The sequence below is a fragment of the Heliconius melpomene genome, chromosome 5 (assembly GCF_056956725.1).
Source record: "Heliconius melpomene rosina isolate 202511_hmr_F chromosome 5, ASM5695672v1, whole genome shotgun sequence".
Taxonomy (NCBI): Eukaryota; Metazoa; Arthropoda; class Insecta; order Lepidoptera; family Nymphalidae; genus Heliconius; species Heliconius melpomene.
The window spans coordinates 882,027-896,572 of NC_140393.1; the positions used below are offsets into that span (position 1 = coordinate 882,027).

Here is a 14,546-nt window from a genome sequence, read left to right on the forward strand (position 1 = left end):
AAATGCTATATATGTATTATTTTTCTAAGAAATTGAATGAAACGAGAATCTATGAGTTATTATTTTTCACATATTACCATCGATAGTTTTTAGTTTTTTTATTAAATGGTTTTAAATAAGTAATAAATTTATAATTTAATACGTTTTTCTTAATATACTAATATTTCAAAAATTGTAATAATTGTATTGTAATTTCAAATGTAATTCTAATTCACAATTGTTAAAAAGATAAAAATTTAAAAATAGTTAAAAAAATAAATAAAAAATATAAACAGATAATAAATTAAAAAAATACCTGATAGGTAATTAAAAATCCAAGAGTTAATCACACTATTTGCTTCATTATCAGTGATTATTTTTATCGCAAACAACGCTATTTGAATCTCATTATCGTACCAATTTATATGCGATAAAGACCTCCTTCGAACATTTATTAAATGGCTGCATTGAATAATATTTTATCATTATCATATTTGATTATATAATGAGAATTCTTTATAAGGCGACGATTGTAGCACATTAAGGGTCACGCTAAACACGTGATATTTTTTTTGTTCGACGCATACTTACTTATAACATTGAAGGCAAAGGGAACTTAGTGTAAATACTTCGTATTTCAATTTCCACTTAAATTCAAGCGGCAGAAATCATAGTCGCGCTTTGGTTTGTAACACACTTCCACGAAAGGGGATGGAACTAACTACCTCACACCACTGCACCACGATGGCAACGTGATGGATGTAAATTTGAAACCTACGTCATGTATTAGAAACTACTATGGTGATAGAACCCTAAGGAAACGTGTACCTTATGAACTTAATAGTTTGTCTGAGGACATACGCCGTGAACCAGATTTAAATTAAAACTTTAAAAGTTTTTTTTTTTAATATATAATTCTGTTTATTGTTTTGTTACTCTTTAGGGGTTATCAGAGACAAAGCAGAAAGGAGGCATTTCATAAATAAGATATTATGTTATATTCTTTTATATTATAATTACTTACGAATTTTTTTTTAAAGGTTTAATTTATTATTGATTCCGTTGTGGAGCTGAAAAGCCTATTTTTCGTGAATTTGGATTGGTCTGTTGAAAAACCCCGGGGAGCTCTGAAGCCGATGGTGACCTGCAATAGGCAAGCCTTTCACTAAAGCGTCGTAGTAGCGTGCGCGAGCGATCCTGCGGGGTCTCATTTTTATGGAGAGGGTTTCCGCTGGGATTTCGTGGGTAGTATTAGGCTGTCCTTTGATGAGCCCCACTGTACTATCAGTACGTAGGGCACATTTGTCTTACGTATGCTGTGGCCTGCTGTTGGATTATACTTACTTCGGGGCAGCACGAAGGCGACGGTGGCTCGTAATAGGCGGAATGGCCGTTGTGACCGATGCGTGGGCAGAAACGAATTCACCAGGAGAGTTCTACAGTGTATTTTTTTCACGCTTCACGCTGTATCATGCACATCGTAGGGTAAGCAGTGGGTTCCTACTGCTTAATTCAGTGTTAAGACACGTCCATGCCCCGCTATCCAAACCCACAATCTCCCATTTACAGTCGCAAATTATGACCCTGCGTCACGACAGAAACTATAAATCTAATTAGGACATTTTATAATTATGAAGCAAAATTCATATTAACAGCAGTTTAACAAAACAGATTCCGTCGATAACAATAACTACAATATTACGTGTAGTGTAGGTAGACCATTATCTTATAGGTCATTGTACTGTCAAGTCATGAATTCTAGAAATCGTGCCAATTCCTTTCTCTTGACGTATTGTTTTACATAATTTACTTCTATTATACATACGTTTTTATTGTTTTTTTTGTACGTTATATAAATTGTCGAAAAATATGTGTATATGTATAACTAATATTTTAATAGAGCCCAGTTGTCGCGCAGGAGCACAAGTGTGACTGTAAAACCTACTGGTTGTGGGTTCGATCCCCACTCGAGAAGATAAAATATTTATTTAAATTTATATTTCCATTTCTTCTATTCTGGTCTGGTCTTCTTCTTCTGGTAAAGAGGCGAAAGCGCGACGTTGAGTTCTGCCACTCAACACGCAATGCCTCCAGAGTTCAGCAAGAAGTTGGGAACGGAGTGTCTTAACACTAGGTTCCCTCTGCCTACCCTGCTGTGTGCGGGATACAGCGTGAAGCTGATTTAATTGAAATAATTGAAGCTTATTTATTTTTAATTTAAATAATTTAACCTCAAAGAGTTTCCCATATAGGTACCTACCTACGCTTCTAAATGTGGGCCATATGTATAAAGGTCATAGAAAGAACTTATCTATCGCTTTCCACTTTCGTTAGCTATTAGTAACACAACGCTGTATTTTGCGTTACTAAGCTAGCAAAAATAAAAGAAACTACGCTGTATCGCGCATAGCTCTTAGCAGGGTAGACAGAAGGAACCTGCTAACCTAGTATTAATACACTCCTTTCCCCATTCAGACACTTCCGTTCGTCACTTTCCGCCAAATTCATAAGGCTTTGAGTATAAGATAAGGGTGCAACTACTATCAAAATTTTTGTTAGTAAAATTTTTAGAATGGGCATGAACCTCCCGGCCCAATCTAGAATAATATCACAAAATTTATATTTAAATATTCATAAAATGAGAGTTTTTTCATACAGTTATGATGTAATATTATTTTTAGCTAAATAAATTATAATTACATGACCTTCCTTGACGGTTTTAAATTATTTTCTACAAAAAATGCATATTCAAAGTTTTTAAGTGAAATTTTTAAATAAATAAATATAATTTGCCTCTTTAACTTCTAAACCATTATAAAATTTTTTTTTAGAAAACATAAAATAATAGATTCACAAGGTGCAGGTTCATATCCCGCTAAGTTAATTTTTTTATACATTTCTTGAATTTTAATATGATTGTTTTATATCATGGAATAATTGGGTTGACTCTCTCTCTCTCTGACTTTGAGCCCAGTTGTGGCACAGGGGGAAAATCATTATTACCTCTTTAGACATTGTAAATGCTAAAACCTAAACTATACCTAACTAAGACCAACCTTTTACCAGATAGATTCTTCTCATTTGTTGTGGTATTGAAGAAGAGATTACACCTCAACTACCATGTTCAGAAACCATAATCAAAGAAAAAAACAGAAGGTTAGAGAAACAAATATATTTTAAATAACATCCCATTAAAAGGAAATTAAATCCTCAATCATTGTGTATATATAAAAAATATATAATTGAATGTAAATTCCAAATTTTTCTTCCTATTATAATAAAAAAATAACATTATTTAGCAATTATAATTAAAGAAATAAAACAAAAGTTATTAATAACATTATTATTATTTATTTTAAAAAATAACACCTTGCTCCACTGAAGCATACATTAAACTAAATAATTCTAATTGTAGCTGGCACTACTCTATATCAAACAATCAGACTCAATAAATGAAAATAATTCGTTCACTGCACATTTGTAACACATACATACATAACTTTGTAACCTTACTATGAGTTCATACACTATAAATGCAAAAAGTTTATTGGGAATTTACATCATGCCTCCCATACCCCCCATGCCTCCCATGCCACCCATGCCACCCATGCCCGCCATAGGGTTGGATTCCTTTTCTTGTGGGATGTCACAGATTACAGCCTCTGCCGTGGTCAAGAGTGATGCTACACCGCTAGCATCAGTTAAAGCTGTTCTTACTACCTTTGTGGGGTCAATGATACCCTTCTCAATCATGTTAACATATTCATTGTTTAATGCATCATATCCAAATTCGGTGCCAAGTTCCTCTACCTTGGCTACTACAACAGATCCATCAATACCAGCATTTCGAGCGATGGTCATGCATGGCATTCTTAAAGCTTTTTTGATGATTTCAATACCAGTGGCCTGGTCCGAATTGGAGGACTTAAGTTCATTTAACATTGGGATGCATCTGAGCAGAGCTGAGCCGCCACCAGGTACAATACCTTCTTCAACAGCAGCTCTGGTAGCATTTAAGGCATCATTTACACGGTCCTTCTTCTCATTGACCTCGACTTCACTGGATCCTCCAACATGTAATACAGCTACTCCAGAAGCTAATCGGGCAAGGCGTTCCTGTAATTTTTCCTTTTCATATTCAGAATTAGTTTCTTGGATTTGGTCACGGATTTGTTCTGCTCGTCTATCAATGTCAGCCTTCTTGCCCTTTCCTTTCAAGATAAGAGTGTCATCTTTGGTAATAATTACTTCACCAACTTGTCCAAAGTCAGAAAGTTGGACATCTTCCAACTTGATGAGATTAGCATCGTCTCCAAATACTACACCACCAGTGGAGATGGCCATGTCACTCAGAGTGGACTTTCTGTTGTCACCGAATCCTGGAGCCTTGACAGCTGCAACTTGTAGACCAATTTTGAGTCTGTTCACTACCAATGTGGACAGTGCCTCACCATCAACATCTTCAGCAACAATAACAAGTGGCTTCCTTTGTTGGTTAGCCAATTCTAGTGCTGGGATGATAGTCTGGACATTACTGATTTTTTTCTCAGAGAACAATACAAGGGCATCTTGGAATTCGACCTTTGCACCCTTTGACGAGTTGATGAAATATGGCGAAATATAACCTCGGTCGAATTTCATACCTTCGATAATTTCTAATTCATCGTTAAGTGTTTTACCATCTTTTACTGTGATGACGCCGTCGCGGCCTACTTTCTTCATGGCATCGGCGATAAGCTTCCCGATGGCGGTGTCACCGTTTGCGGAAATAGTGGCGACCTGTGCGATCTCCTCAGGGGTTGTGACAGGTTTCGACATGTTCTTCAACTTCTCTTTCACTGCATCTACAGCTAGCATAACTCCGCGACGAATTTCAATAGGATTTGCACCCTTTGAAATTTTCTCGAAACCTTCCTTGGCGATCGCTCTGGCAAGCACTGTGGCTGTTGTGGTGCCGTCACCGGCTTCTTCATTTGTGTTATTAGCTACGTTTTGTACAAGTTTGGCACCGATATTCTGAAATTTATCTTTTAGCTCTACACCTTTCGCAACTGTTACACCATCTTTGGTTATTTTCGGTGAGCCCCAAGATTGTTCTAAAATAACATTCCTACCTTTTGGACCCATTGTGACGGCAACGGCGTCGGCCAGCACGTCCACACCCTGGAGCATCAGGGCTCTTACATCAGCACCGAACCTCACATCTTTGGCATAAAATCTTGAAAATTGAAGAGATTTTTGTAAGGAAACTGTTTGGCGGACGACACGAGGCAAACGCAACATTTTTTAAGTTAAATGGAATGAATTTGTGGACTTCACAGAATATTCAGATCGCTCTGAACTTATACTTCTCGAAGATTCTCGTTGAAATCGCAAAACGTGATTTTTATGTGCCGGTTGTAGGTTATATCATAGACACAGATAAACAAAAAGTTATAATTATCATCTTATAAGAAATCGTTACATAATTGCTTAAAAAGGTTTTATAAAAAGTATTATCATAAAAGACCATAAATAAATGAGAAAAAGAAAAAGATACTCTACCGTACCATATAATTATAAAAACTGCGTAGTAAGTAAAAGTAAGTACCACAGAAGTATTTATTAGGTACGTTCATTATCAAGTATAATTTTCTATTTCATGTTTTATGTTATAAATAGTTTGTAGCATTTTTTTTCCATTTAACAAAATATATAATATTATAAGGTAGGTAATAGTGCTTTACTTAAAGTTGACATATTATAATTATTTATATTAAGAATAACCTTAAAAGACAGATTAAAAAAAAATACTGTCACAGATACTATGATGACAGTATAGATTGACATTTCTAATCACACAGAATATAAAATTTTCCCTACTCCTCGTAGAGATAGGAAGGAGCAAACACGTTTTACATTCGAAAGGAAAACATGCGGTGATTCCTTACGCGATAACTTTAGTTCTGTTTTATGTACATATCATTTATTAAATTTGATAATATATCCTCAACGTTATTCAGACTCTCAGTTGTTGTATAATTCATATTACATAATGGATCCTAGGTAAGCAATTTTTTTAGCTTATTAAACTCCCTTCCCTGGTTTATTTAATTTGCATGAACAAGTGCGTCTCCAATTAATCATACTTAAACACTAAATACATATATCTACAGAATGATCTATTAATTAAATTGAAAATTATTGTTTACATAAAAGCTTAATGTTGGACTTTATTTTATTTATTGCAAAATATAATTTTGAAATACATTATCATTTAAAAAAAAACTTATATAAATGAATAAAAATTAAATATGCATTTTAGCTGCTTATGTGATAAAGAAGGTTTGCTAGTGGGCATTGGGAACCCATTGCTGGATATTTCTGCTATTGTTGATGAAGGTTTACTTCAGAAATATGGTCTTCGTCCAGATGATGCTATTATGGCTGAAGAAAAACATATGCCTCTTTATAAAGAGCTAGTTGAAAAGTATGTATTTATATTCAAAGTTTTAAAGTATTTTAATAACTCCTTTTTATTTTTAATAACATAATATTAGGTGTATAAATCATAATAGTTTTAAAATAAACATATGTTGTTAAACATAAATTATACGTATAATAAATATTGATGGTTTCTATACATTTTAAATAGTATTAAATGGATTACTGAAAGCTGTGATTGTGATTATTGAATTAATTTACATTAGACTTTCCAAACACAGTCTAAGGCATTAATAGTTTTAATTGTTTACTATATTTTTTAAATTTCACTTTTAGATACAATGCAGAATTCATAGCTGGAGGCAGTGTGCAAAATACTTTAAGGGTTGCTCAGTGGATTTTGAAGAAGCCCAACATATGTTCTTACTTTGGTTGTGTGGGAAATGATAATTATGCCAAAATATTGAGCGAGAGAGCTGTGTAAGTATTTTTATTATAATTTTTATCTTTTAAAATATTCATATTTTATTTTATTAATTAAATAAATTACTGCAGATAAATTCAAGCCTCATTGTAAAAAAATATTAATAACCAAAACATTGTCTTAGCACTTCAATTATTGTGATACATGTGACAATTCACTAATGGAAAAAAAGTAATTTATAAAATTATTATAACCATAAGGCAAATCTTGAAACAACCACATAGTATCATAAAAAATGTCTAAGCTGATAGAATTTATCATATAGTTCATCATCCTGTCAATCAATTTAAAAAAATCTAATAAGAAATACTTCTTTTTTATCACATCACACAACTACTTTATCTTCTGATGTATAGATATAAAACTGGATGAATCATATTATGTATGACATATCTATGTATGTACAAATGTGGAGGCCGTCATGGCGCAGCCGCACAGAGAGGGGATTGAACCCACAACAAGTCACCTTTACAGTCCCACGCTTGTACTCCTGAGCCAAGTCTGGCATCATTAAATTATTTATAATATTTTCTAACCAAATCAAACAGAATTGTACAAAAAAGTATTAAACAATTTGTATCTTATCAATGTCAAAACTTATACAGAACAAATATTTAAAAGGAGAAGAGTTGCCAAGAACGGATCTCACCTACTGATAACATTTGCCCGCGTTATCTCCGCAGATATGGTGCGTGTGAAAATATGGTTGATAAATATAATTTATCTTAAGTTGGTAGTATGCCGCCATCGAGGTGTCAGGATATAATATATAATAATATAAAATTTCGGACAGAAGTAATTGTAATTAGATGTTTTTTGAGCTTTACACTCTATTCTGCAAAGGCCAGGGTAGGCAGAGAGAATACGTCCTGCTTTGTCTTGTTACCCGAGCGAGGAAAGATAAATAATTAATGCCCCCCAGTAGGGATTGAACTAACAATCGGCGTGTTTACAATAGGACGTTGTGCCGCTGTGTCATGTCGGCCTCTGATGTTGATGAATGTTTTTATGGTCCCCTTTAAAAATATATATATATTGACTTCTGCTACTGAAGGTCTTTTATTGTACTTTTTTAAATTTTGTTTAGTTATTTATTTACATATGCGATTAAAGGAACTATATTTATAAAGTTTGAACTTATCGCTTTTGAAGAGACTATAGTAGTCTCTTCGCTTACTCAAGAATGAATTAAATTTATAATAACCATAGAATGTAATATGAAATGACATTGAATAAAAGTGCAGAGATAATTAACTTAATTGCTAATAAAATGGCAATTAGAGGAAAGAATACATTTAAAGAATAATAATTACCCAATTAAAAATGCACTATCTACACTAATGTTATAAGGAAGAGTTTGTGTGGTTAAACGCCCTAATCTCAGAAATTTCTAGTTCGAAAATTTAATTGAAGTAATCTCAGCAAAGTGTGAGTAGTACTTGCGAACGATATTTTCCGTACCATATTTTAACTGTCTCACTATCGTAGTCGGACAGCGGATTCTTAGTAATAGGAGACGTGACCTTCCTTTCATACTTTGGATACGGAAGAGCGATTACTATGATTTGGCGACTTTCAAGCTCGGAGTGTACAGAAACTTTCACCTTCAAGGTTATTAGGTTGTAGTGTCCATGGCGTTCTTGCAATAAAAAAGCAACGCCAAGTAGGGAGGGAAGAGAGTACTCTGTCCCCGATTATCAGGATATAATCGTGGCAAGTACAGTACGTCCGATGAGTCGTGACCATGTGGACATGTGGAAATTCATTGTAGATAGCTGTGCATATTTTTTAATTTTATTCTCATCCTGAGCGTACAATGCGCAAAAGTTCAGAAAACTGAACTTCAAGGCGGCAGCAACACATCAGCCGTATTGCATAATATACAATTATTCTTAATAGGTACCTACTTGATTTAAATCTGTTACATCTATTCGAATAGTCGATATTATCGATATATTCAATATATTGTAATTGTGCTTCAATGGTTTTTAAACAATAGAATTACAATGACCGAGGATAAATCATTTATTTATATAACTATACAATTCGTTCCACTTTCATTATAATTTAGATAACCTACTCTAAGAATTATATAAAGAATCAAACATCACGTTTAAAGAAAGAGCTGCAATTTTTTTTTGCAAAATTAGCTAAATCAAATAAATCTATTTACAAATATCCCCCTATTCCAGCGCAGACGGAGTGAGGGTTCACTACCAAGTGTCACAAGAGGCACCGACAGGTACTTGCGGAGTGCTAGTAACCGGCACTCATCGGTCACTCTGCGCAAACTTGGCTGCCGCACAGAAATTTACCTCCGACCACTTGGCCAAGGAGGAGTGTAAGAAAAGTATAGACAGTGCCAAGTTCTTTTACGCTTCGGTGAGATTTTTTTAATTAAAGTTTTATATTAATAATGTGACGTGACCATAGTGACGAAAATTTTTTAGTTCCGGGCATAGCAGGGAAGGCAGATAGGTGCGCTCTGGTGTAGAGACTTAGCTCAGCGCGGCGTTCCGTCACTCAACACTTTATGGTTCCAGAATTCACCACAGCCAGAACCCGCAACCCATTTAGTGACACGCTGGTGCCTCTGCGCCATAGCGCATTCATGACTGACCTTATTTATGTTGATATTTTTCCAATTGAAGATCCACCGTGACATCATTATAATATTTAATTAAGTAACACTTTTTTAAATATATCTATATTTTCAACAAAATAAAAAAGTTTATGATAATTTTCAGGGTTTCTTCGTAGCCGTATCTCCTGAATCTATAATGCTATTAGCAAAACACGCACATGAAAAAGGGCATACATTCATTATGAATTTAAGTGCGCCGTTTGTTTCCCAATTTTTTAAGGAACCATTGGAACAAATGTTGCCGTATGTCGACGTTATGTTTGGAAATGAATCGGTAAGTTGTTGGATATGTCTTGATGGCGCGAGTGTTACGGGACTCGGGATACATAAATTTATTTTACACATTCGGGTTTTTTTTTAAATTGATAATTCATAATTACTTAGCTTTGTCAGAGACAACGAAGCGCCGAACGCTACGGTCTCTACACACCTCTCTCGCCTCATCCACTGTAACCAACCTCTTCATCCATGCCCTCCGGGGGGTCCCCATGCTTTTTACGTGACCTTCATCCAGTATCTTTGATACTGTGTTTTCGGACGTCAACCGCCTTACCTCTCTTACCACTCCCTTTTCCATCAATAATTCAAATATAAATTAAAAGAATAAATATTTGGATAATTGGTTATGTACTAAAAATCTAAATATAATGGACATCGGTGCATCTTTTCCAAAAAGTGTAAAGTGAAAAGTTTTTAGTTAAAACTTTAAAATTTTTTATGAAGATTAAAAATTTTTTTTGTAATAAATAAATACTTCTTTATGTTACTATTATGCTCCAAACTATTCTGTACTAATAAATATCATATAATAAAATAATTAACACAAAAAAATATTCTTTGCAGGAAGCTGAAGCATTCGCAAAAGCTTTCAACATACCTGAAACCGACTTACAAAAAATAGCAATAAAAATAGCATCATTACCCAAACTCGATTCTAAAAAGCGGATTGTCATTATTACCCAGGGTAAAGACCCCGTTATTTTGGTCGAAAATGACAATGTTACCCTGGTACCTGTGTCAAAACTGTCCAGAGAACAAATAGTGGATACTAATGGCGCTGGAGATGCTTTTACAGGAGGCTTCCTAAGTCAAATGGTACTAGGGAAGAGTTGGGAGACATGTGTAAAATGCGGTATATATAGTGCCACACATATAATACAACACTCAGGTTGTACTTTCAGTGGTAATAGTGATTTCAATGAGAGCTAATATCGTTTATCGAAAATCGATTTGGGAGGGTATCGGATTTTTTTTATTTGAAATCGATTTGCTTAGAGTCATAAATTAGTTGTCACATGAAATATGTATTGTCGAAACTCCACTAATTGTTAGTATTACTTATGCATGGCATTTGTCAATTAATAATAGTAGCATTTATAGGAATAAAAAACCCTTAAAATACTTCAATAACAATAATTCACGATGTCTTTGAATGTATTAATAAATTTGCAGAAAATTAATAGCATCATACAAATAAAATAAATGAAATAGCAGTAACCGAATAAATAAGTATTATAAATAGATCTGATCTCAGAGTTTAATAGATTTTATGAAATAGTTTTGTGTTTGTCAAAAAACGATGGCTTTTTACACAATTCATCAAATTAAGAAACCTTGTCATTCATCTTTCTGCATTCAATTTTTTGTTTTTTTTTTAAGTTTTCTGTCTATATATGATTTAATCTGTCATATACTATGAAACACCCAATATAATTTTATGAATGCTGCCATTCATTTATTCATTAAAAATATATATTTGGCTTACATTTTCTTTATGAATATAAAAATAATAATAATAGTACACCACTTTTAAATTTAAATTATTTAAAAAGCAACAACACCAAAAAAACGTATCTATACTTTACACCAGGGGTTCCCAAGTTTTTCTTGCTCAAGGACCACTTTTATATCAATATTACTAGAAGGGACCACTCTGTAGGTATAATCAATTTAAACTACACTAAAATTACTATCACTAAAATTTTAATTGTACATGGACCATCTCTTCTGCAGACCACTTTAAGGCTTCTGCGGACCACTGGTTGGGAATCACTGCTTTATACTAATATTATAGAGCTGAAAAATTTGGTTGAACACACCAATTTCAGGAACTACTGGAATATAAAATTCTTTTTGTGTTGGATAGTTCATTTATCACTGCAATGGAAAGTTGCAGGTGGAAGCTTGTAATAACAATATCAGTAACTCAATAATGAGGATGGAAAAGAAAGGATGGTTGTGAAAGAATAAAAAATCTAACTTATTTTTTGTTTATTATACATATGTATAATATTTGTTTAATATCGATTAATAACAATATGAGAAGAATAAGATTTCGAGTAATAAAAATATGATTTGTTTAAGAAGATACATTGATCTTTTCTTTAATTTAGTTGGTCAATTGAAATATGTAGAAAAAGCTGCATAGTAATTTTTGAAAGATCTACAAGATCTTCAGATCAACTAAATCATTTAACAGAGTAAATAAAAGCTTTTAAAAAAAGTATTGTGGATTGATAGTTTTAGCAAAAAAAATTAGCTTACTTTTTCAAAATTAAAGCCTTGAAATCATTTCAGATTGTTAAGAAAAATTAAATATAAGAGCATATTTAACATATTTGTTTGCAAGTGCTAAATACTAATAAATATATACTAAATATATGTACTATTTATTATTTACAATGGTTTCTTTGGTGTATTTTTAACACTTGATTAACAAGAAGAAAAAATCTAAGAATCCGAAACAATGTTCAGTATAATAAATGTTAGGTGTTTTCTTTCCATATCTTTTTCAATAATACTTGCTAAATAACAAAACTTATGTAATACTGAGTTATATAAAGAAAATTATAATATAATGTCTTCTAAACATATGTTCTTATAAAAAATAATCTCATAAACTCAAACAATGTCAATGTAACAAAAAACAATACTCTAAACAATAATCAACAAAAAAACAAAACAAAGATTACAAAAAACTTTGAACATCATAATATCAAAGATGTGAAGTCACTTATTTTTTAACAAATTCAATAGAGTATTTAATGAAATGGACTTGCCAATTAGGTATATTATACTCATCTCCCAACAATGGCATGCTTCTGTATACTTCTACTATAGTACAGTTTTTAGTATCAACAGAATTTAGTAATTTTGACATACTTCTTGTAATTCTTTTACAATCTCCCTCAGTTTCATCCGGTGTTTCATAGACATTAGCCAATTTTTGTAAAATAGATTCATTTTGTTGTACTTCTTTGCTCCCTATTTCCCTGTAAAAGTAGCAATAAATAGTTATATATTGAGTTAACTTATCTTTGTTACCAACTTAAAGTAATAAAATTGTTGTACTTATATGTGAATAAAATGTTTTCTACTATGTCGGTTTTTATTTTTGTAATGTTTATTGCTTCCTAAATATTAACTTCATAAGTAAGGACAATGGAGAAAATATTAATGTAGTATCAATAGCTACCTACTCACCTCATTTTATTTTATAAATGTAACTTTAGGGTAAATTAAGTGTTTATAAATTAAATATTCCTTTAAGATAAAAGCTACCTTGAATCTACAATGTACTTGCTTAAATAAATTAAACGTAAGAATATGTTGATATTGAAATATTAGAAAAAACTGTTTAGTAAACAGAAACTTTGCAAAAATCGCGCTAAATTCGCCGGCCGCATTGATGTATTGAGTGTTGCTATATATAATATTATAATACGTGGTTTACTTTAAACACTTGTGATGGCTCGGCAAATGCTCACAAACTCTAACGCCAAACGTGTAAACACTTCGCAAGCACCGATTGAGACCAAACTTTCGCAAGCCATCACAAGCCACGACAAACGGGTTACGGGGTGTTTACATTGTGGTGTTTGTGGAAGCTGTATATGGATAAAGATATATTTGAAGAATGCTATATCGGTTTCGGTTATGGTTACAGATATTCCTAAGTAATCATCATGCGCATATCTTTTCAGACAAAGTCCAGAAAGATTTTATTGTTTCTGTCATCTTATTTTCGGGTGTTGTACGAAAATCATTAATATAATTAACTTCTTAGTTGTAAAAAAAGTAGAAAGATCTATGTAAGTTTCAATTTTATACGTCTCGTTTACCTCACAACTTGCAGATTTGCGATCTATATGCCATTTTAATAAATACAGCTTGTATGAAAGCTGGACGGGGCGGATATTAAGAAGTAAACATGAATAATGGAGCAAAATTTTAATGGATTGGTATCCAAGAGACAGTAAAAGGAGAAGGGGAAGGCAGCACAGAAGATGGGAAGATGAGATAAAATTAACAGCAGGTCCCCATCGGAGAAGGGCTGCTAGGAACAGAAAACATTGGAAAATGTTAGAGGAGGCCTTTGCCAACAGGCACACTGAGCTCAGAGATATACTATGACTATATTGCTGACAAACTTAATATAAAGCTCAGGATAACAGGCTGAATGTAATGTATGTATGTATGTAATGTAATGTATGAAAGCGTACATATAATCATATAACCTTAAACTGTTTATATTTCTTGTATTGTTAAATAAAGTTTCTCTAATGTCTCTTTTGTTATACAAAATTAAATATAATTTTTAATCATATCATTGTATAATTTTTAAATTCATTCTATAATTCTATAATTTTTAATCTTATCATCATTTTGCATCAGTAATACCAATAAGAAATTTTTTACTATTACAGTACAACAAAAATGTTTTTAATAAAAAAATATTTTTAAAGAAAGGTATTATTAAGAAATAAAAAAGTTTAGTCTGGTAACATTTCGTTCCTTAATGTTATTTTTATTATGTTAAAAAATAAACCTAAACCAGGATTTTAAACTAACTTATATATCATTTAACAAGAAAAAATAAATTTAGAACTTATTATATAGATAATAATAGTTTTTATAACCTTTTCCTGTTTTTTTGTCATAGACAATGAAAGCGCCCTAATTATTATGATGTATATTTTAATTAAAAATGGCAATACAATTGTGACGGACAGGATA

General features: G+C 32.4%; 2 protein-coding genes and 1 long non-coding RNA gene across 3 annotated transcripts; 1 reads left to right on the forward strand and 2 right to left on the reverse strand.

The window, feature by feature from the left end:
* Positions 1-3,307: 3,307 nt before the first annotated feature.
* Positions 3,308-5,508, reverse strand: LOC146538779 (heat shock protein 60A-like). Its single transcript, XM_085186146.1, has one exon. The coding sequence runs from the start codon at positions 5,260-5,262 to the stop codon at positions 3,535-3,537; it is 1,728 nt and encodes a 575-aa protein (XP_085042272.1). The 5' UTR covers positions 5,263-5,508; the 3' UTR covers positions 3,308-3,534.
* Positions 5,509-5,829: 321 nt separating this feature from the next.
* Positions 5,830-12,909, forward strand: Adk2 (Adenosine kinase 2). The gene is made up of 6 exons (XM_085186148.1): positions 5,830-6,024; positions 6,284-6,448; positions 6,739-6,882; positions 9,079-9,268; positions 9,634-9,804; positions 10,374-12,909. The coding sequence occupies exons 1-6, from the start codon at positions 6,014-6,016 to the stop codon at positions 10,737-10,739; spliced, it is 1,047 nt and encodes a 348-aa protein (XP_085042274.1). The 5' UTR covers positions 5,830-6,013; the 3' UTR covers positions 10,740-12,909.
* LOC146538781 (uncharacterized) lies at positions 12,543-13,432 on the reverse strand. The gene is made up of 2 exons (XR_014878025.1): positions 13,014-13,432; positions 12,543-12,802 (listed from the first exon to the last, which is right to left on the reverse strand). It is a non-coding gene; the product is annotated as an uncharacterized LOC146538781 (long non-coding RNA).
* Between the last annotated feature and the right edge of the window lie 1,114 nt (positions 13,433-14,546).

Coding starts and splice junctions, on each gene's coding strand:
- LOC146538779 (XM_085186146.1), bottom strand. CDS start 5,262: ATGTTGCGTTTGCCTCGTGTCGTCCGCCAAACAGTTTCCTTACAAAAA.
- Adk2 (XM_085186148.1), top strand. Junction 6,449..6,738: donor TATAAAGAGCTAGTTGAAAA/GTATGTATTTAT, acceptor TTTCACTTTTAG/ATACAATGCAGAATTCATAG. Junction 6,883..9,078: donor ATATTGAGCGAGAGAGCTGT/GTAAGTATTTTT, acceptor CCCCTATTCCAG/CGCAGACGGAGTGAGGGTTC.